This window comes from Apus apus, chromosome 2 (genome assembly GCF_020740795.1).
Source record: "Apus apus isolate bApuApu2 chromosome 2, bApuApu2.pri.cur, whole genome shotgun sequence".
NCBI lineage: Eukaryota > Metazoa > Chordata > Aves > Apodiformes > Apodidae > Apus > Apus apus.
Window position 1 is genome coordinate 82273445 of NC_067283.1, and position 21855 is coordinate 82295299.

Here is a 21855-nt window from a genome sequence, read left to right on the forward strand (position 1 = left end):
CGGTCAGTCAAGTTTTCACTTGCCTGGAGAAGATGGTGGGCTGGCTGCTCAGCTGCCCTCTCTGCTGAATACACTCTACATAAGTAATTATCTAAGTGATGAAGAAGCTCTTTAAACGAAAGACATGACAGTATGGGTTTGTAATTCTACCTGTGGTGATTTAAAAGGAAGAAAAATATGAGGATAATTCCCATTTCTTACAAATCCTTCTGCCCTACTTTATGGCTGAAGTTGCTGAGCTCTGCTGCTGGTGCTTGTTTAATCCTTTCAAAGAGGGCTCAGAGAATGGAGGGACTGTAATTTTCCTGACCATAGAAACATAGACTTGTTTTGGTTGGACAAGAACTGTAAGATAATTTTGTCCAAGCATTAACTTAGCACTGCCAAGTCCACCACTGAACTGTGTCCCTACGTGCCACCATCTGCAAACCAGTTGATGCCCCTTTCCATGGGGTTCAGAGGAGATACAAACACCTGTAGGAGAGTGTCACCTGTGTGTGTCACACAGCTCACTGTTTTCTGGAGCTGCTGAACCTGTGCTGGGGAGTCAGCTCTTCCTCACCACTCTGGGCACAGCCTGGGGCACTGGCTGAGCCACCCAGGATCTCAGTGGCTCTGAATGACACCATCTCGCCTGTTCCTTTCCCTGCTCCCCTGCCTTAGCTCCAGCTAATCCAGCCAAATGCCAGGTTTGCTAGGGGTAAGCAGGAATGCATGGACAAGAAGCGAGAGAGAGAGACAACTGCCCTTTTCAGCTTGTTGCTCACCTGCAGACTCCAGGTATCTAACCAAACTGTGTAGTGTTGAGTTTTGAGGCACAACATGCAGAGCAAGCAAAGCCAGGCTGCATCACATGAATTACAGAAAAAAGGAAAAGGCTTCAGTTCAGACCACCTGCAGTCCTGCATATTTGGTCCTAACTTCTGTCACAGCTTTTGGAAGTTTCCTGCTGAAATGCAGCTGTTTAAAAAGAAATACCCTCAAAAGATGTTCCCTATCAGTATGCCAGTTTTCTATTCAAGGTGGTTTTTTTTACCAGCTGCTCTGGCCCTTAGTAGGACAGCAGAAGCACTCAGAACTATTAAGAAAAAGGCATTCAATGGGGAGACCCATAGAGGATTTTCATCAAGGCTTAAGGAGAGGTTTTCATTGGTCTTTTATTTGTGACACCATTGCCTGGGATTTCACTTTCCACCATCATTACAGTAAATCCTTACTTACTGCAGAAGTTACCCCATCAGGCTGGGTGCCACCCAGTGAGGGAGTGACTGGCTGTCACACCAAAGCTCCTGGTGTGCTGAGACAAGCAATGTCCATGGTGGCAGGCACAGCCCATGCTCCAGTTTCACTCCCAATGCTCAGGAGCATTGTTCCCACTAACATGCCAGGCTGCAGCCTGGCATCGAAGGCAGGTAGAAAACCATTTTCCACCCTAGGAATCAGAGTCTGCTTCCTGTCTGCAGAAGCATCATCCTATAGCAGTGCCTCCGCATTCCCTCAGGAGCTCCAGCTGCCAGGAGGTGCTGCCAAAGGCTCGCATGCATTTCTTAGGAGGTAAACACTCCTGCTTGAGTGACCAGGAGTGATCTGAAGTACAGCTGGTATCACTTGGCATTTCATAGTTACAGGTCTCTTGGGGGAAAAAAAAAATAAAAAATAAAAAAAATATATATATAAAATAAACCACTCTATTTGTGCTGAAATCCAACAGAAATCAAATCCTTCTCAGCAGCAGCAGCAGCCCAAGGAGGACAAAGGGCTGGAGGAGAGCCAGGTGTGCCTTCCTTCCCTGTTATGGTCCATTTGCCACATGTTTCCAGAAGTGTGTTTTGCAGGAACTTTGCCCACTGTAACCTTCAGAACCTTCAGACCATTAAATAAAGACAAGAGACACAGCACTAAGGGTGAGGACAGTGATGAGGGGGAGGAGTAAGATGGCCAGGGTGTGCAGTAGGGTAGCAGGAGAGGAAGGCAATGACGAGGCAGAGATCTGTGCCTGCACTTCCCACTTTAGCAAAGCGCCAGGCTTTACACAGATGAACAAAATGCAGCCACGCTGGCTGCCATGATGCTGAGGGACTGGCTGCTCACAGCAGAGCAGCGTGGCTGTGGGTTATCGAAGCAATGGCTTCTCTCTGCACCAAGATGGCTGGCCAAAGCCCCATGTCAGGAAAATGTAGTGGTTTCTTTTATTCAGGAAAAATTCATAAAGAGGGGAAGTTAACACACAAAAGCTCCTTCCAGGGGAACCAAACTGCTTTCAGATGGTGCTGATCAGTCTATTGGTGAAAGTGGGTGGGCTTTTTGATCTACTGAAAAGCAGCATCCTCAAATCACTTTGAAGAATAAGATTGCCAAAAAAGTTAAACAGCTTATGCCTCTTTTAATGGAAATATCACATATTTTTACACATATACACAGTAAAGTACAAAGGGTTAGAAAACAGGCTTAATTTTCAGCCCCTTATTCTAACATACTGTAGGTTAATCCCTGAGAGCCCATCACTTGTATGTCTCCTGCAAGTGATACTGAGAGTGCAAATTCAAGTGTTCACCTGCAGCACAGTTTGCTTTTCAGATACTGAATCTGAATGCTAAATCTTTGTTACGCTAGTCTGGCAGTAAACAAAAATTTATAGCTAAACCGTTCAATCCAGTGTAGCAATTCAAAATCCGTCCTGATACCTTTGCCACAAACAGCTAAAAGACTGCCTTCCTACTCTCCACAGAAATGAGTTCAGCTTCAGCTCTGTTCACACCAAATCCATCTCGAAACTGATGCTTATCAACTGTACAGCATTGATGCACTTGCAGACTAAAGTCCTCTTCAAATTCACAGGGCTGGGGAGATTTATTAGCAGGATGCATGTTCTTTCAACTCTGACCTGGGAGGCTACTTGGCAATGCAGTCCAGCCAATACAGCTACTCCAGCAAGAGGTACAAAGAACAGGCTGCGTAGAAAATCCTTATTTCATGTGCCTGCTCTAACCTCTGTCGAGCTCTGACCCTGCAGACATTAGCTAGCAATACCAATCTGGGTGCTGGTTTTCAATCAACTGAATGTGTTTCTCCCATGACACACATGAGTTTCATTACAAGTTCAGTGAGATGGTGGCCAGTCCTTGTGTCGTGAGACCAAAGGATGGAAAAGTTTTGCTTCTGTTTGATTGGAGAAGGTGGTGACAGCAGCAGCGGGGGTCTGCCTGGGCTCCCGCAGAGCAACACCCTCAGGAGAGCACACCACAGCACATTTCATTTCAAAGGGGAGCAAATCCTGAGCAAAACCATAGCCTGAGCACGTGCTGTATGGCTTCTTGTTTGCACTTGACCTCTACTTTTTTTTCATATGGTCTTCAGCAAGCAGCAGGTTTGCAGCCAGGGTTTGGCACGCCATTCAGACTGACTGCTGATAAAACCAAATGAAGCCTTCGCGTGGACCACACGACCCTGCAGCAACCTGTGGGAACTCCCACTTTGAGATGCACTCTGCTAGAGAACGTCGTCTCCCAGCGTTGAGATAGAGGGATGAGGTGCTGCCCTCTCCAGGCACCCAGAGGCACACTACACACCGACACGTGGCCACGGCTGCCAAATGTCAGTGGCCGAGCTGCCTGATGCTGGATCTCTGACTGGATGTTCATATCATATGGCTGGGCTCGAGACCTGGAAAGTTGCTTGAACTTCTGGAAGCTGCATATTTATCCTGTCCTGGCTATAATATGGAAAGGCTCACAGTAAACCTCGTGGGGTTTATTTACAGGAACTTAAAATATCAACCTCGAAAAAAAGCCCACCAGTGGCTTGCCATCTCCCTTATTTCACAGTTAAACACAATGACAAAAATTCCCTGAGACTAAAGAGGACACAACAGATAGCAGATACAGGGAAACTTAATGGGGGAGGCAAATCTTCGATGACAGTGGCATTGAAAAAGTAGCTCATCTTCTCTGTTGCTCCAAAGAAATCCTGCCCCTGATTTACACCTGCAGAGGATATGAATACCTCAACTACAGAAATATTTCATATGCAGCTCTTTTTATATTCAACAAAACAAACAGCATTAGGAATTGCATCCATACAGACTGTATAGAGCTGTACAGTTTAATACCTATCCTGTCTTAAATTCTCATTACTGGAATTAAAATAAAGTGCTTAGTATATTAAAAATTATTGTAGATCTGCATTTTCACTGCCCACCAATGCTGTTGTAGATTTTAAACTTTTCATTATTACTATAAAACCTTTTAATACATCTACCTAGGCAAGGGGAGGGAGGAATGTCAATTGTCAAAAGCACAGCTCCTTAATTTTGTCCATTACAAAATGAACAACACACACATGATATTTTTCAAGATGTTCCTCGGTCATTCATCAGGAACTGGGAAAAAAAGGGAACCGTAGAAGGACTGCACCACTTAAAGCTTCCTGTCAACAGCAGACAGGTAAACTTACTAAGTCTTCCACCTCAAAATACCTTCCTGCTCCACCACCAGACACACTGTGGCATAGCCCTTGCCCTGTTTCTGCACCTTAAAGGCCATTATTGAGCATTCCAGCTCTGTGAGCAGTGGGCACACACGAGGGCGTGCAGTCTGTTATCTTGCTCAGATAACAAGACGGCTCAAAAACCTTCAAGCAACTGCCTTTAAATCAGGTCCTGGATCTGGCGGGAGACACCTGCTTCTGTTTTTGAGCCTCTGCTGCTTTTTTCTTCTCCTGTTCTTCTGCCTTCTTCCGCTCCTCTTTAATCTCCTTGTATCTCCATTTGGGAATCTGCAAGTAGGGGTCATCCTTCGCACTGCTCCTCCTTCTCGCCTTTTCTGGCTGGAAGGTGGGTGGAGGAGCCTTGCTGACACGGACTTTGGGGATGACAAATCCCGGCCTGACACTGCTCCGTCGGAGCAGGTGGAGCGGCAAGAGGCTTGCTTTCCGCGTGGCCACCGTGTTCACATGGGAGACCGCGAGGCTGATGGGCTGCAGGCTGGCTCGCCGGTCCTTCTTCTTGGGGACCAGCGTGACTCTGGAGTTCTGAAAGAGCTTCTCATAGCTGCTTAAGTGGTCTTTGTCCTGAGATCGGATCTCCTCGGCTCTCTGTTTCCTGAGGATTTCTTGCACAGCCAGCCTGCGTTTCCCCACAGAAGGCGGGCTGCCTGGGCAAACTGTCCGGCATGCCAGAGCAATGAAGGGGCTGCTCAGGCTTGTTGTCACCTTCACCATGTGATCGAGGACCCCATCTTTTTCTGGGCCAAAGAAAGGCCGGAACGGGATAGCAGCCCTCACACACTCAGACACCCTCTGCAAACAGCTTTTTGGCTCTGCAGCCTTGGCAAGAAGTTCCTTCATCTTTGGCCATTCTGGTTTATATTGATCACAAAACTGTTCTGGGCATGGACTGTCCATCAACTTCTGCATGATGAAGGCAGATTCTGATCTTCCTGTGAAACAAGCCCATTCCCATGAAGTCAGTCCACGGCTTGGGTCAGTTGCGTGAACATTTGCCCCTCAAAGAAAAGAAAAAAAAATACTGTTAATTAATGAAAATGCCCACATTTTTGTTGCTATGATCAGAGTTGAATTAGGCAGGCCTCTGAAAGAAAACCTCACATATGACAAGCTATAATATTTCTGTCAAAAGGAACATGCAATAAAGAGAGATCAAAGGGATCAATGGGACAAAATCTAGTTGGAGGTCTGTGGTCAATGGGACAGAATCTAGTTGGAGGTCTGTGACTAGTGGAGTCCCTCAGGGGTCAGTACTGGGACCGGTACTGTTCAGTATTTTCATCAATTACCTGGATGAGGGAACAGAGTGTGCCCTCAGCAAGTTTGCTGATGACACTAAACTGGGAGGAGTGGCTGACACACCAGAAGGCTGTGCTGCCATTCAGCGAGACCTGGACAGGCTGGAGAGTTGGGCGGGGAGAAACTTGATGAAATCCAACAAGGGCAAGTGTAGAGTCTTGCACCTGGGGAAGAACAACCCCATGTACCAGTACAGGTTGGGGACTGATCTGCTGGAGAGCAGTGTAAGAGAAAGGGACCTGGGGGTCTGAAGAGAGGATACAAGGGTAATAGGAGGTACAAGCATTCTAATCCTCTCTGCTATATCTTTGCAACTGCTGCAGTACTCTATCCAATGCTGCCACATTCCCTGGCAACCCACAAATTGAAGGGAACAGGCTACAACATTTGAATTCTTTAGGGGTTTCTCTATCAGCAGAAGCACCATTTTTGAAGCACCAATATACAACTGACCTACACAGATCTTGCCTCAAAAGAATCACAGAATCATTCTGGTTGAAAAAGACCTTTAAGATCATTGAGTCTAACCATAACCCAACTCTACCGAGTCCAGTGCTAAACTGTATTCCTAAGTACCTCATCTGTATGGTTTTATACACCTCCAGGGATGGTGATTCAACCTGGGCAGCCTTTTCCAGTGTTTAATCACCCTTTCAGTGAAGAATTTGTTCTAATATCTAATCTAAGCATCTCCTGGTGGAAAAAAGAAAAAACATTTAGTCCCATTGCTTTGGAAGATGGAAATGTGCAGAGACTGAGACCTGAGGAAAAGGCAAGAGAACACAATGAGAAATTATTTTTTTCCAGGTGGATTATCTTGGTAACAGCATTTTAAACTATCAAGCTATCAATTAGGGAAACAAGATATCAGGAAGGGATATCAGGAAGCCATTTACATTGACTACAGTATAACCTTCCACACAAACAATGTTTTGCCATTACAGAGAAACAGAGCAAAAAGGAGAGAATGGGGAAAGTGATAAGAAGTTAATCACTGCAGAAGCTACAAACCAGTGAAGGGAGGAACAAAGACATACAAAGCCACTCCTGCTCCACTAGCCTGTTTTGAACTAACCTACCCAAACTTCCTACCACTGATTCTCTCCCATAAATTGTAATGAACAACAGTATGCTCTGCTTGTAAGCAAGCAAGCGGTATAGGCAGCTGGTCAATGTTATCTCAAAAAAAGGACATCCCAGCTCCAATATGGCACAGCTGCCAAGCTGAGACCTTGGATCAGAACTGTGCAAAATGAGCTGTGTGAGAAAGTGCTCACTGGGGGCTCCCCACCTTTGCTTGAAGGCTGCATTGAAGCTCAGACACTCAGCTCTGGTTATTGCCTGAGCTATGCTGCAGCTGTGCCTGTGCTGTGCCTGGCTCCATGCCTTGCTGATTTGGTACCTGGACCACAGACTTCATTTGACCTCAGACCTCTCTTGCCTCTATGGTCTTGCTTTGTCACCATGGACTTCCCTGGCAACCCCTGCAGTAACGGTTTCTCCTGGTTACGGTCATGAGTCCCACTCCATTTCTTCATGAAGCACCTTCATTGATGAGGCCAGTACCTCTGTGTGCCTTGCTCACATCCTTGGTTCTCCTCCCTTTGAGGAGAAGCCCACTTCTGCTGCTGCCTGATGGATGTGTCCCCAGGAGTTTCAGAAACTTTATCTCATGAAACAATACTACAGAGTACTGAAAACCTGATCTTAAACAGAAATCAATGTTGTCTTTGTACTCTGTATTACAAAATCTCTTCTAAGGTGTGATTTACTAGTGGTATTGGATTTTCTGTACAAATCAGGAGACATTTTTGAACAAACTTGACATTCAGTCATGTCCCTTTTTTAAATGCGATAGCAATTTTCTTGAACCATTTGTAATTTCAGTGTAGGTACAGCCTACAAGTTTTCTTTTAGGAAAACTTAATTTGCCACGTGCCTTGATTTTCCTATAAAAGTTGCCCCAAAGATCATTTTCAGCACAACTAGTTGGCATACACATGCCCCTTTGGGATATCAGTGTTCTACTTGATTAAGAAGGTTTAATGCCCCTTGAGATGCAAAACTGACACCCTGAAATTAAAGACGGGGTAAAAGAGTCTGGCATCTGCTAGCAACCTGCTTTATACACAGCATTTAAAGCCCAGTCTCTAGATCTGCAGCCACTCTGACAGCTGTACTAAAGCAGCATTGAGTTTACCCTGGAGATTTCAGCAGGGCTTGACATGTGCGTTACAGCCTGTGTTCCTGTGCCCCCACTGGCTGGGGGGGTCTGGCTTGCTGGCCACATGCTGGGCTCCCCCCCTTCTTCACTGTGCACTCACTGACAGCCAAGTCACATGCTCCAAAGACTCACTTTGAAAGAGCAAACGTCACAGCCAAGTGTCTCAGAGCCCCTTAATCTTGTAGTGATTGACCTTGGCCAGCCTCCAGGAACGCAAATTTCAGAAAGAGCAGTCACTTTGACAATCCAGCTGCAACCATCTGTCGCACATTGCCCTTACCTCTTCCCCATCTGACTGTGCTAAATCCATGCTTAGGCGGTTAGGAAGGTGAGCTGTTTTCCTTTACTGACCTCCTGCATTGCTATAAGTAGGTGCCCATCAATAGAGGTCTTACCCAAGCCACTAAACAGACAGTGAGCTTAAAAACCTCCTGGCTCCAACTCTTTTCTAAAGATACATACCTGTTCCATAGCTGTACAAAAGTCAGAGACTATGCAAGTAGACCTACAGCTGAATAGGGGTGTTTTCCCCCTCTATTTCCATGCATTCTTATGTTTTAACATAGAATTTTGCTTTTTTATTTGTGAAATCGGTTTTTTCACCGATTTTAATAACAATTTCACCCTCTTCAGCAAACTACCACTTCATTGTCAGCAGCCACTCAGTGTCCCTCAAGCTCCAAACCACTTTTAAATCCATTCTGATCAGTAGCTCCCTCCCCCCCGACATTTCACCAGACTGTACAGTGCAAAAAAACAATCAGATATTAAAGTGGGTACTGGTAATTTACCACCCTCTTTTGTGGCCCCTATTTCGAGCTGGAAATGTGAAGACCTGCAAAATACTCACTAAAACATGTATATAAAGTGCAATTTAGAAACTCAGAGTATATTAACTCTACAAACTCTATACCTCTTATCCTCCCTACTTCTGATGCACAAATGGGCTGATACAACTCTCTGTAGGTAAACTTGATATAGAGGTTAATTAGGCCATTTCCTGGCTGGCTAAAGGTTTGTTCTCTCCAATATTCTGTTTTCTTAGGAATCAGGAAAATCATAGAATCATAGAATCCTAGGGGTTGGAAGGGACCTCGAAAGATCATCTAGTCCAACCCCCCCTGCCAGAGCAGGGTCACCTAGAGTACATCACATAGGAACACATCCAGGTGGGTTTTGAATGTCTCCAGTGAAGGAGACTCCACAACCTCTCTGGGCAGCCTGTTCCAGTGCTCTGTCACTCTTACAGTAAAAAAATTTTTTCGGATATTCACCTTGAACCTCCTATGCTCCAATTTACACCCATTACCCCTTGTCCTATCACTGGTCATCACTGAGAAGAAAAGAAGAAAAGGTGGCTGTTCAGATGCCAGAGGCAGCAACTAGATTGCAAATTTCAATATTGATATTTTTTGTATGAGAAGTAGAATAACAAGGACTGAGTTATCTACAAAGATGGAAAGACTGTGAAATACCTTCTAGTGACCAGAACAGAAAGAACAAGCCTCCATCACATCTCCAGTGATAACAATAGAAAGCCGTCATAATGTAAGGTTAGTTTGACAAGTCAGAAGTTCTTGTAGTTTCATTCTAAGTGATAATTCATAATAGGCACTGGAAAATTCTGAACTAGCTTCTGCATGAAGTATGTGTTACTCCAGAAAGTGCATCTGTGTCTAGAAGTACTGTAGCTCTGGCTGCCTTTTCATAATTTTGTTTCATAAAATTTGAACTCCAAAACATATTATCCAATTCCAAAGCCTTGATTCCAGTATAAGAGGCTACAGAACCTTTCAGAAAATAGAATGCTGGTTCTGACACATGTTCTGTGTCATATTAACATCTGGAAACTGGATATTATGAAAACAAATGAAAGAAATATCACTATACTTGATTAATACCTGTGACCTAAAATATTCAGATTATGAGAGGTTAGACTTACATGACAGTAAAATGGCTAAAATAAACTACTTATTCAAGTAGTTTACTCTCATTTAAATGGATCTGTAGGATCCTTGGTCTTGACAGTAACAATATTCACATATTCACAATTATCATTTCCATAATATTTAATTTGTGTCAAGGATCTAGTACTGTAATACAAGAATATTTACTAATCTATGCTAGTTATTTACTTATTAACTAATAGTTTATATACCAATTACTTCATATAATAAAAATATCTAACATTGTGGCTAAAAGGTGGTGTATGCTGGGACTGCTCCTGTCGAGGCCCAATGCCCCTTTCCCTTCCCAGTTTCCTCTCCAGGACCCCTTCACCTTGCAAAGTACAGGGCTGGAAAATCAACTGCACTCAGGAGCCAACAGCAAGAAACATATTTCCTGTACTCATATGTGAAGAGAGGCAGGTGGGCACAGATGGACCTGCTCATTCCCTGTGTTGCAACTCCCTCCTTCCAGCAGATACAGACCCACTGGTGACATGTTGCCCATAAACCTGGAGAGCCAATTTGGAACTATAGAGGAGTTAGAAAGAGAGGTAATTCCCTATTTGGCCAAAGTTCCCACCAATGCTCCTGTGGGATACGAACCCCACACCTAACTCTCCTGACAAGACCGAGAGCCCCCAGTGCTTTTCACTACCTACCCCAGGACCTGCCACAATTGGAGAGAGAGGTGGAGGTCTGGCTATGGTTCCACCACCATCATGCACCATCACACCTGCAGAGCTGGCAGCAAGAGACCTGCATGTGCTTCCCAGCTGTGTCATGAACTTCATTAACTCCTTGCCTACAAATCTTGATGATCACACTTCCTGAACTCTCCTTGAGACAATGAATCTCACCCTGAGAGTTCTTGGAGAGGTCCTGGATGAGTTTCCACAGGCAAACTGAGCACTCCTGCACCTGCAGCATGTGACTTCACCACCTTCCCTCTGACTTATTTAAAAGCTGAACCCATTTTCAGGGAAGGCTGCAACACCCCTCTCAGAGTAAACACCCCAAGAGCCGTATTTCTTCTTGGTGTTTGTGTGTGACTCTCTAGTATTTACAGGTAGATGAAGATGAAGCAGCAGCAAAGCATTTTGCATACCTGCCAGCATCAAGGCTCTCACGCACTCTGTTCGGCCCTGCATCGCAGATTTCATCAGCGCCGTGAATCCAAACACGTTTCTCTTCTCAATATCGAGCCCAGGAAAGTAGTTCAACAAATAGTTTGTAATGGTTATGTGCCCTTTAAGGAAACAAAAAAGCAGAGAAAATACGTCACAGGTTAAGGTGCTGTCTCAAGGTTATAAAAAATTACTCCTGCAGGTTTAACAACTGGAAAAAAGCAAATAACTAATGCAATTTCCTTTCTTTGTATCCTTCTCCGCTCATTGCAGTTGTCAACCTTAGGGCTAGGTGGCACTGATTTGTGACCAGAGTATTGGGCTAGGAGCCTAGAAAACTGGGTTCCCACCATTTTTCAAGTTGCTCTCCTCTCTGAAAAGTCAATTTAAGGTAAGGGAATAATTGGAAAACAGAGGTGGTCACTCTGAGGTTGAAAGGGGCCTCAGTTTCTTGACTCAGTGAGTAGCACTGCAAAGGGAATTATTTCAGCTTATGGAAGAAAAACCCATCACCTGGGGGAAATTACTGCAGAGGTTCAGCTTTTTGGCTCCTGTAGTAAATTTGAGCCTTGCTATAATGGTGCTTCATTAAAAAGTGATTGCATCTGATGGTTCCAGCCAATAATTCTAACAAACCATGCCAGGCCTGTACGAGACAAAGAAATATTTTGTGTAGAATCCTGCATTTTTATTTTTCCATCTGACAGTGTAAAGCCACTTGTCTACCCTCCAGCAACATGAAAATGGGGCTGATTTTCAGTTCTGTTAGTAGAATAAATAATTTTAGTTCTGTTTCTAAAAGCAAGTGGTTTTGCTTTTTGTGTGCCTTGTACGCCAGGATAACTGGTGTCAGCAAGGGCATAGTAATAGTTGAAGACATCTCTGGCTAAATAGTTGAAAGACCAATTAAAACATCAAGTCTTTGTAATTGGAGTATCAGAACAAGACAAGTATCTAGTTCCATTATGACTCATTCAAAACAGTTTTCCCTTCACTTGTCATTCACTTTATGGTGCTTTGATGCTTTATAAAATAATGCAGTCTGTCACGCAGCTGCAACAATCACAATTTAATTACTAGGAGCTGTAAAAATATTCTTTCATCTCACTCTGCAGTCCAGCTGAATATTCTGTGATGCATGTCATTCAAATTCATCTAGAAATGTTACTGAAGCAGATTATAATTCATACAGGACAATTTTGAAAGTCTATAGTGTCACATCTGGTGCAGACTTCATCAACAGTCACTTTGGTATCAACAGAGTCCTGCATTCACTTTGGAAAGCAAGTTAAGAAAATCTTTACCAATTAATTGAAGATGTTTTCTAGGTGCTGCTTTTTATCTCCTAGAATTTCCTAGACTCTGCTACCTTGCTGCATAACTGGAAACTCTCCTGAAACCTGAGCAGACGTAGGGATAGTTCAGATGAGCCTAGCAACGCCGGAGTCAGAGAAAACCGAATAAGAAGCTCCCTGTACCTTGTGCAGCCTGATGCAAATGGAATATAAAGATATAGCAAGCCACAAGAAGCTGAACAAAGCAAAAATGAACTGGGTTCAATGCAGGATCAAGTGACCCAGTCCTGCTTACTCAATACAGAAGCTTCAGCTTCACTGACTTGATGGCCTAAGATCAAATCCTAGCAAGGTATTGGTTACCACTGGGAGAATTTTTATGCCCGAATTGTTTTGCAGGACATGCACTGTTTCACTGATGTAGAGTGTGCATCTTCATGGAGGTTTTGGAACAGCTGAAATACTGTTTTTTTGACCACAAATACCAGAGATAGAAACAAGGAGAAATAATACGATGGAAGATTTTTCACCAGTTATTACATTACTAAAGATGTTCTTCCCTTTGCCAAAAGCATAGCTGCAGTAAGAATCGTTTTGCAAATCTGGGATGATCCTAGAAGTCAATCCTGAAAGACCTTCCTCAGAAAAAAATCTTCAAGCACTACAGATGGACTCAAGTGAGACAGAAAAAATACCAGCAAAGAAAATGAAGAGGTTTGTGATTCTCAGAAGTTTTGTGTCTCAGGGATTCCTGAAAACCACTTCAGTTTTAATCTGTGGGAACTTCTGTCCTCTGAGATTTGCTTCAAATTTCTAGTTCAGATACCAAATTCAAAGGAAAACTCAGAGCTGCCAAGTTTTTGTTCAAACCCTCTCATACACTTTTGATTTAAGGCTATAAAGTTTGCTTCAGTGCTCCTGTGCCTGGGTGAAGCAGAAATATGTTTCTAAATTGTAAACCAGTTGAGTCTTCCATGATTTAAAGTCTGCTATGAAAGCTGTATACGGCTCTAAAATAAATTGGCCTGGCCTCAGCCTCATTGGTGATACTGAATTTGTATTAAGCTCTTCTTGTTTATATGCCAGATCTATGTTCTACCAGAACTGGCATGCTAAGGGCACACTTCCTCACCCTGTGAGCCATATTTAGAGATCAGCACAGATGTCTGTAACAGCTCCATTCACTTCATTGCTGCCACAGACGAAATGCATGTAATGATGACAACATTACCCAATAATCTATGTAATACAGACAGAAGGACGAGCTGCATATTAAGGAAGGTGCTCTGTCATATAACATCACAGTTTCTAATTGTACCTGCAAAAAGCCTGTGTTTGGGCTATGGGTGGTGAATGCTTTCTCACAGATGGATGGAACCAAATACACTCCACACCTCTCATCCTCTGGATGCTTTATCTGTCTGTGTTCTCTTAATAAGCAGAAACTGGGGTAACCTCTGATTTTTAATTCCCAGCACTATAGCCCAGCCCCAAACCAGTCCCTGTAATATAAACCATCTATACTTTATGAGCAAATACATCTGCCTTTAAACACCCATGTATGCCAATCATAATACAGTACCACCAAGGCAGCTATGTACTCAGCAGCAGCAGAACTGAAAAAAAAGTTAATGCAATTTTCCTCCCTTTTCCCATTTCTTGAAACTCCTTCCTTCCTTCCTTCCTTCCTTCCTTCCTTCCTTCCTTTCCTTCCTTCCTTCCTTCCTTCCTTCCTTCCTTCCTTCCTTCCTTCCTTCCTTCCTTCCTTCCTTCCTGCCTTCCTGCCTTCCTGCCTTCCTGCCTTCCTGCCTTCCTGCCTTCCTGCCTTCCTGCCTTCCTGCCTTCCTGCCTTCCTTCCTTCCTGCCTTCCTGCCTGCCTTCCTGCCTGCCTTCCTGCCTTCCTGCCTTCCTGCCTTCCTGCCTTCCTGCCTTCCTTCCCCCTTCCCTTCCCTTCCCTTCCCTTCCCTTCCCTTCCCTTCCCAGACTGCAACAAACATACAGTTTTGGAAGGCAAGCTCTCTTTGAGATGGGATCTCATGTCATTTCAATACGAAATACTGAGAGAGCAAGTGAACAGACCAACTTTCAAACCTGAAATTTACACATGAAGCAGAGCACTTTGTGGTTATTTTTCTATACTAATAAGCTAATAACAAAACCAGAAGCACTTTCTGAAAGCTTCTGGTATCACCTTACCATGAACTCAAATAATGTGTATTTGCTATTAGACTTTCCACGGGAAACCCCATATTTTTGGTATAAATGACAGTGATCTCTCAGAATAATTTATTTTGCAAAACCATCATTATCTTCATGGCCTAAAGTTAAAAAAACACAACAATGAATCCTCCACTAAAAGAAAGAATGCATAAGCTTTGCTTTCACTTCTTTATAATATACTGCTTATTGATATTACTTAACATTCAGCAATAATTAAGCAGCATCTATTGCACTATAGCTCCTCTGATTGCAATGCTAACCTCACAGTAATATCTATTAACACTAGAGCAGTATCTTTTGATAATGAATTAAATAACTGGTGTCAACACTGTAGCTCAGGATTATCATAGGCAGGGGAAAACAAGTTAAGAGTCTGTAAGAGCTTCTGCTGACTACAGTAATTTCCAATTGCTTTGGGGATCAATAGCAAGTACTGGCAGAGAGTGTCAATTCAATGTCAGCCCTCAGGATTAACTCTGAGCTCATTATCATGAGTTATAAAGGTCAAGAAGGAGTCAGTGTTAAAACTTTTATAGCCCAAACTTGTATTAAGGCAAAGAAAGTAAGTAAGTTAGAGTTTTGGAGTCTTCTCTCCTTTCTTTAAAAAGCTACTATCCTCATGACTTTGCTATGGACATGACTACTGTGGTCCCAATTCTTTCTTCCAGTATTCAAGACCTATCTCACGCTTTGTTAGCCGTTTGCTTTTTGGTAAAACACAAAGCACAGTTTGCTACTACCTGGAAATGTCTAGTGGCAATGTTACTAGATTAACATTAAAACAGAACTGCTCCAATCTTTAAACATGGCTTGTAATGTCCACTGATACTGTCTGATGGAAATTGGTTTCCTCCAGCCAGCCAGGGTCTGGGAGGGAATACTGCATCCCATGAACTCCTATGAACATCCTAGGTTCTTCATCAGTGAGAAGACTTGACAAAGACCAGCTATGCATTTCCTTGCAAAGTGATTGTCTTTAAGGAGCACACTTGAGGGATGAAAAGAAGACCACAGATGCAGAGCCAAGCAGCCCTTGGAACTGCTTTTAGACTACAAACTGATGGCCTACTTCATCAATTTTTTCCCAAATTACATGCTTTAGCACTTTTTTAACACTTGTAAGAGAAAACTACAGCTTTCCTTAAAGGTTAAAGGACAGTGGTTGAGTTTTCACAGAAATAATCAACTGATTGCTTTTTAACTGTACAGTTGAAACTAGTAATTCTCTGGGGAGCATCTCGTACATTTATGTAATCTGTTACACTTGTTCACTGAATATTACTGTGCTGACTGGGATAAAAGTAAACCTGAGGATAAACTCTGTTCAGTCTGCATCAGGATTAATGTGGTCGATGTCAATATAATCAGTCTGTTATCAAAGCAGCATTGGCAGACACTGAATCCTGCTCAGACTATGTAAATAGGGATATTTTTTTTTTGCTATTAACTATGGAGTGGTTGAAAAACATCTTAGCAGCTCAAATTTTTCTTAATCATGAGAGATTTTCCTACAGTCAGCAATTACTACAGACCCACTGAGGTAGGTGCAACAAGCATGAGAAAAGAGATGCTATAAGCACCAATACAGCACATTACATGACTGCAATGTCAACTGGTTGCTTGCCAGAGCAAACATAGGGCACTAAGCATAAAGGAACAAAGCAGTAGAGTACTGCACACTTGGGGCAAGATTTTCTTTATTTTTAAGTTAAAATAGATAACAGCCTCTACTAGAAATGCATAGTGTTTTCTGCCTTAATCCATTGGATAAGCATTACTGTAGATTCATTAGTTCAAAGAAAATAATGGCAAAATTATTCAGGAGTGAACTTGGCCAGGATTATTTTACCCAGACGGATTTATTTTAGAGCTTTGAAAAAACCCTAAAATAGTAGCCACAACACACACTCTTCCTAAGACCCAATAAGTAGGAGGTGAAACAAAGAGCCTTACCTGCCTGTGCAGCTGTAATTAGAGCTGTGTTCCCTTCGTTGTCCTGCCAGTTCACATCAAGGTGAGGGCATTGTGCTAAGGCTATTACAATATCCACATACCCTTGGTAACAGGCAACGATAAGACCATTCTGTAAGTAAAATATAAAGAGACCATTAGGTTTACCAGACTCAGAAAAGTTCACTGAGGAAGCATACTTGTCTGCTTTTTCATTTTCTTTTTTTTCAAGCTGAAGAACTGAGAAGGCATCAGTGTAACTAGTTATTGGCTCCAGGCACCATGTTCAAATACAAAACACCACTTTATATCTCTGCCCTTTGGCTAGTAACATTTGGTGTTCCTCAGAAACACCTAGGAGACTAGGTATTATATTATGCTCCTTGGAAAGGATCTGTTTATAAATGGCGTATGTTTATATGGCTATATACATTCAAATGAGAATAAATCAGATTTTATTATATAATGAAATGAACCCATTAGGTAAAATGAATTGGACCTGCTTTGAATATTTATTATCTGAAAAACAACTAGTTGTTCTCTGAAGAGGAAGTGGTAGGCAGGAGAAGTGTTTGTCTGCTGCTATCTTTAAATACTTCAGGTTTCCCATTAGAAGTAGATCTTTTTTATAATAATAAATAAAATAAAATTGCTTTTAGAGTCACTGTTTAATGTACTTTATGACAGCTGGAAGGTGTAAAACTTCCAGGAGGAAGCCATGCCAGGAGGTAAACCTTGTAACTCCTCTTGGTACCCAACCAATGTTTCACTGCAAGTGGCAAACTGACAGCTTCTCTAAAATACAGCAAAATACACTTATCATTAATTAAATGGAACGACAGTACTTAATCCTGACTGCTCACTTGACCATTAGGATTAAAGCTATTATCTCTGGTCTTTGGGATTGCTCGGGTAGCCTGCTGTTCCTCTGTAGGGGAGGGCAGGTGCAGAATACATCAGTGCTCCCTGCGCTCCCTACGCACCACCAACACGACTCGGTTTTCTTGAGCTCAGCATCAGTATCTGACTACTGAAAAGGTAAGGACAGAGACACAAATCTCAGCCTCCCTGGTAGCCCTGTCTGCCTAAAACGTGCTCACACAGACATGCTGCAAGTTCACAATCACAGCTGGCTAGCAAGAGGGATAACTTGGTTATGAAAACTGAATGCCCTGTCCTAACTCATCCATCATTTTTCTAAGAAGCTCTTGTCCAAACATTCTCTATTTCTTCTCCCCAAGGACACTACTGAGACAGAGGCATTCACCAAATAACCACAACTGTGGGTTTGATTTATTGTCCTTATAACTAATTAGTTAATATTTCAGTGTCCTGCTTCATTGTTATTATGAATAGTCATTTTGGCTTACATGCAAACAGTTTCATTAAGACACAGAGGCAATGACAACTCTTTGGGATGCTCACAGGCTATGAAGAGGATTTCTCAATTATATCTTTTGATAAAATTATTACTCTGATTTCTTTTTATTCTCACACTTGTCCTCAGCATGAAGCAACACCACTCTTTGTAAAGAGTATCTCCATTTCCTTGTGAAGCCCCTGTAATACTTCAAACCATTCTATTAAAATTGTACAGAGGATACTGTTATCATAGAATCACAGAATCATAGAATGGTTTGTGCTGGAAGGGGCCTTAAAGAGCACCTAGTCCAACCCTCCTGCATGGGCAGAGACACCTCCCACTAGACCAGGTTGCTCAGTGACCCATCCAGCCTGGCCTTGAACACTTCCACAGACGTGGCATCCACAGCTTCTCTGGGCAACCTCTTCCAGTATCTCACCACCCTTATTAAATAAACTTTCTTCCTAATTAACCTGAAACTCCCCTTTTTTAGTTTGAAACCATTACCCCTTGTCCTATCACTACAAGCCTTTGTAAAAAGCCCCTCCCCAGCTTTCCTGAAGGCCCCCTTTAGGTACTGGAAACCACTATAAGGTCTTCCTGGAGCCTTCTCTTCTCCAGGCTGAACAGCCCCAACTCTCTCAGCCTGTCTTCATAGCAGAGGTGCTCCAGCCCTCTGATCATCTTTGTGGCCCTTCTATGGACTTGCTCCAATAGCTCCATCTCCTTCTTACATTGGCAGCTCCAGAACTGGACATAATACTCCCCAGTAAGTACTGGAAACTAAGCTTCCTAGCATAAGGTCTCTATAAATTAGGGGTTTTTTAACTAAGTATATTCAGTTTTATACATATATATATATATATGAAAGTCTAAAAATGCTCTTCCAACAAATACAGTTACAATCCTATCTTTGTGTGGTCTACTGGCAACTGTAAGGCCTTAATTAGAGAACCAAAGAGAACAGCTACAGAGCTAAATAATGCAGAGACAACAGCACTACATATATATATATATATATATATATATAAATAAAATTAACTAAAATGTATGTACTCTCCTGGTTGGATTGTTGAGATTGATTCCAGTTTTACTTCAATGTAATAATTCTTAGCTTAAAAAAAAAAAAAAAAAAGTGTCAGTGTCCGCTTCATAAGGACTTGATCATTATTCTACTTTTTTAATAATTATACTTTTCACCTGATGTTCAGGATAGGGGTCTTTACAACTCCAAAAACTCTGCCAATTTAAAACTTCATCCAGTCATTTAGTAAAATGTCAGCTACTAATGACAGCAGAAAAATAAGTATACAATAGACTGGAGACCTAAAATTCTTGACAATAAGAAAGTGGAATCTATTGTTGACTGCAAAAATTGACATTTTTTGAAGAGAGTGGTATCTTCAAGCAGCCATAAGAATAGCTTAAAGTAATTATCTCTAATGGAAAAAAATGTTTCACTCAGCATCTGAAAAATATTTTCACAGGACATGCTCTAAAATATTTACCAGATGCTTTAAAAAAAACCTCATTTTTTTGCTCTCATTAAAAGACAAACAAATGGTAAACCAGTAAAACAAACAGTAACAAACAACAAACATTAGCTGTTTTGTGTGAGAGGCTTTTGCATTATGGTATTTAAGGACATTTGTCCTACTTTTAGTGGGTACCTCTATCAGATAGGTTCTAATTAAACTAAAACACACTGACATTCTGATTTCAGCAGATATGATGCACAAATGATCTCAGAATCAACCAACCTCACTCACAGTTCTGAGCTGATGAACTAGAAGGATTACTCAGGTATCAACATTTTCTGAAGTTTATTTCCCCAAGGTGCTAGCACTGATTGCTTAAGGATATGGAAAGGCAATGGAGAATAGGATCTTTCTGAGGGATTTCTTCGTGCAGTAGCATGGAAAATCATTTTTCAATGACAGTTGTACGAATTTGAAGTGGGTCAAATATGAATCTGAGAACCTGGTGTTGAAAGGAGCATGCCCAGCACTCCCTGGTTAAGATGCAAAATGAGCAATTGCACAATAATGTAAAAACAAGTCATTTCACCCCCATGGGGTTTCCAGCACCATCAAGGGCTGATGCAAGTGCTCTCTGGTTATCCTCACCACTTACAGGTTTCCTAGGGAAGCAGCTTGCTGAGGAGCTGCTTTCCTTTGCATAACTCTTGTAAATACATCAGATAGTGAAACGAGGTGCAGGAGGCTGCAGCATTAGAATGAAATTGTCCCTGGATTTGACAGTTATTCCCCAAACCCTGGTTCAATTCAACCAAGATAATTCATGGGTTTGCGATGTTTTTATTTTTTCCTTTTTTTTCCTTCCCTTTTTTGCATTCATTTCTGGCCCTGTCTGTATTCTGCTGAAAGTTAGTAAAAGCGGATCAGCCAGGATGCACAATCAATCAACCAACCAACCAATTGCAACATGAGTTATTAGTCTGGAAACTTTCACTTCATATACCAATAAATACTAATATCCACAGACATAATATATTAAAAACTCTTTCAACAATCTCAATAAAGAAATATAACTGATAGCAAACTGCTTTCAGCAAACTTTAGAAGCAATTGGTAATGCAGTAGCCTGTATCACAGGAGTCTGCAAGAAAACACAGCTGTGTGCTTAATGTTTTTTTTAAATACAAAAATAAAGCAGGATAAATTAATGTTGGCTGGAAAATTCTGAACCTGAGTAGCCTGATTATCCTCAGAAAAGAGGTGACATTTTATCTCATTAATGTTCTACCCAGGCATCAATTATACTTTTCCTCACATGAAGAGTCACAGAGCAATTATGAAGTGATCAGTCTATGTGGAAAAAAAAATGTTTAAATGAATCTTACTATTATTTTCTCAGTAAGATCAATTCTCAGACATATTCACTGCACGTGAAAGCTTTAGGAGAAGGAAGACTGATAATTCTTATATGCATGTCCTCTCCCTAAGCCTTTCTCCTTCAACAGCATCCCTTTTTCTCCCTTTCATATGTCCTCAACCACCACTTATTTTAAAACATACTAAAACCTCAAACTATTCCCATTAATATATAATAATTGTAAATTATTAGAAGGAATAACTGTACATATTTCCACAGCATACAAGCTCAGTATCTCTGCCTTTCAAGGACTATTCTCTTAGCTAAGACCTGCTCTCTCCCAATTAGCGGCCAGAAATTCTGCTCATCATTCTCCCAGATCAACAAAGCAGAATAGGCAAAAAAAGCCTGCTCTGATCCTCTGTGCAGAAGAGACCTAAAACATGAAATGGCATTAAGGCCTTTGAACTATAGGAAAAGGGATTTCTTCATTACAGGAGGTGGGAGCTTCTGCCTTCTCTGAGGTTTGCTACAGATCCTCTTTCGTTTTTCAAATATTGCATACAGACTCTGCGTGAGTAGCAAGGAAGCATGAGTCATCCATCACATCAACTACGCTAACATTTACTGCCCATTTTTCCCCAGAAGGGCGGTTGAAACTCAGATCAGTAACAGTTTTCTTCCAAGTAGAAGCCATAATACTGCCAGGTCTTGAGGGGTCTGTCTTTCCTCTGTGGAGTATTTGGCATTTAACAGAGCTTCCCCACAGTTCTTCTGTAGTACATGACATGTCCTCTTTTTATGTAACTAGCATGGTTTTGAAAGACCCCCTTTTGTTTTGAAGTTACAGAGGAACACTAAAAATACTTTGTTTAGAGTATATGACAAAAGGGTCAGTCTGGGATAAAATACTTCTTTTCCATATATTCTAAATAAAGTAGAACCAATTTTCTTAATTTCATCCCAGAGTACATAAATGGACATTTCAGGCACGGGACTACCTACAGGTAATCAGATGTTGCAACACCTTCCTCAAGCAGTGTTTATGAATTGTAAGAATATTCATAGTACTCTTCAGTAATCACACTACAAG

The 21855-nt window shown here is 42.0% G+C and overlaps 1 protein-coding gene across 1 annotated transcript in view; it reads right to left on the bottom strand.

The window, feature by feature from the left end:
• Window positions 1-4110: 4110 nt before the first annotated feature.
• The window catches only part of ANKRD33B (ankyrin repeat domain 33B), a 46438-nt gene continuing 28693 nt past the window's right edge, over window positions 4111-21855 (bottom strand). Inside the window, exons 2-4 of the mRNA XM_051610769.1 lie at window positions 16568-16697; window positions 11081-11221; window positions 4111-5501 (exon numbers count right to left, since the gene is read on the bottom strand). Coding sequence (XP_051466729.1) covers window positions 4651-5501; window positions 11081-11221; window positions 16568-16697 — 1122 coding nt within the window. The 3' untranslated portion in view covers window positions 4111-4650. The remainder of the gene's footprint in view (window positions 5502-11080; window positions 11222-16567; window positions 16698-21855) is intronic.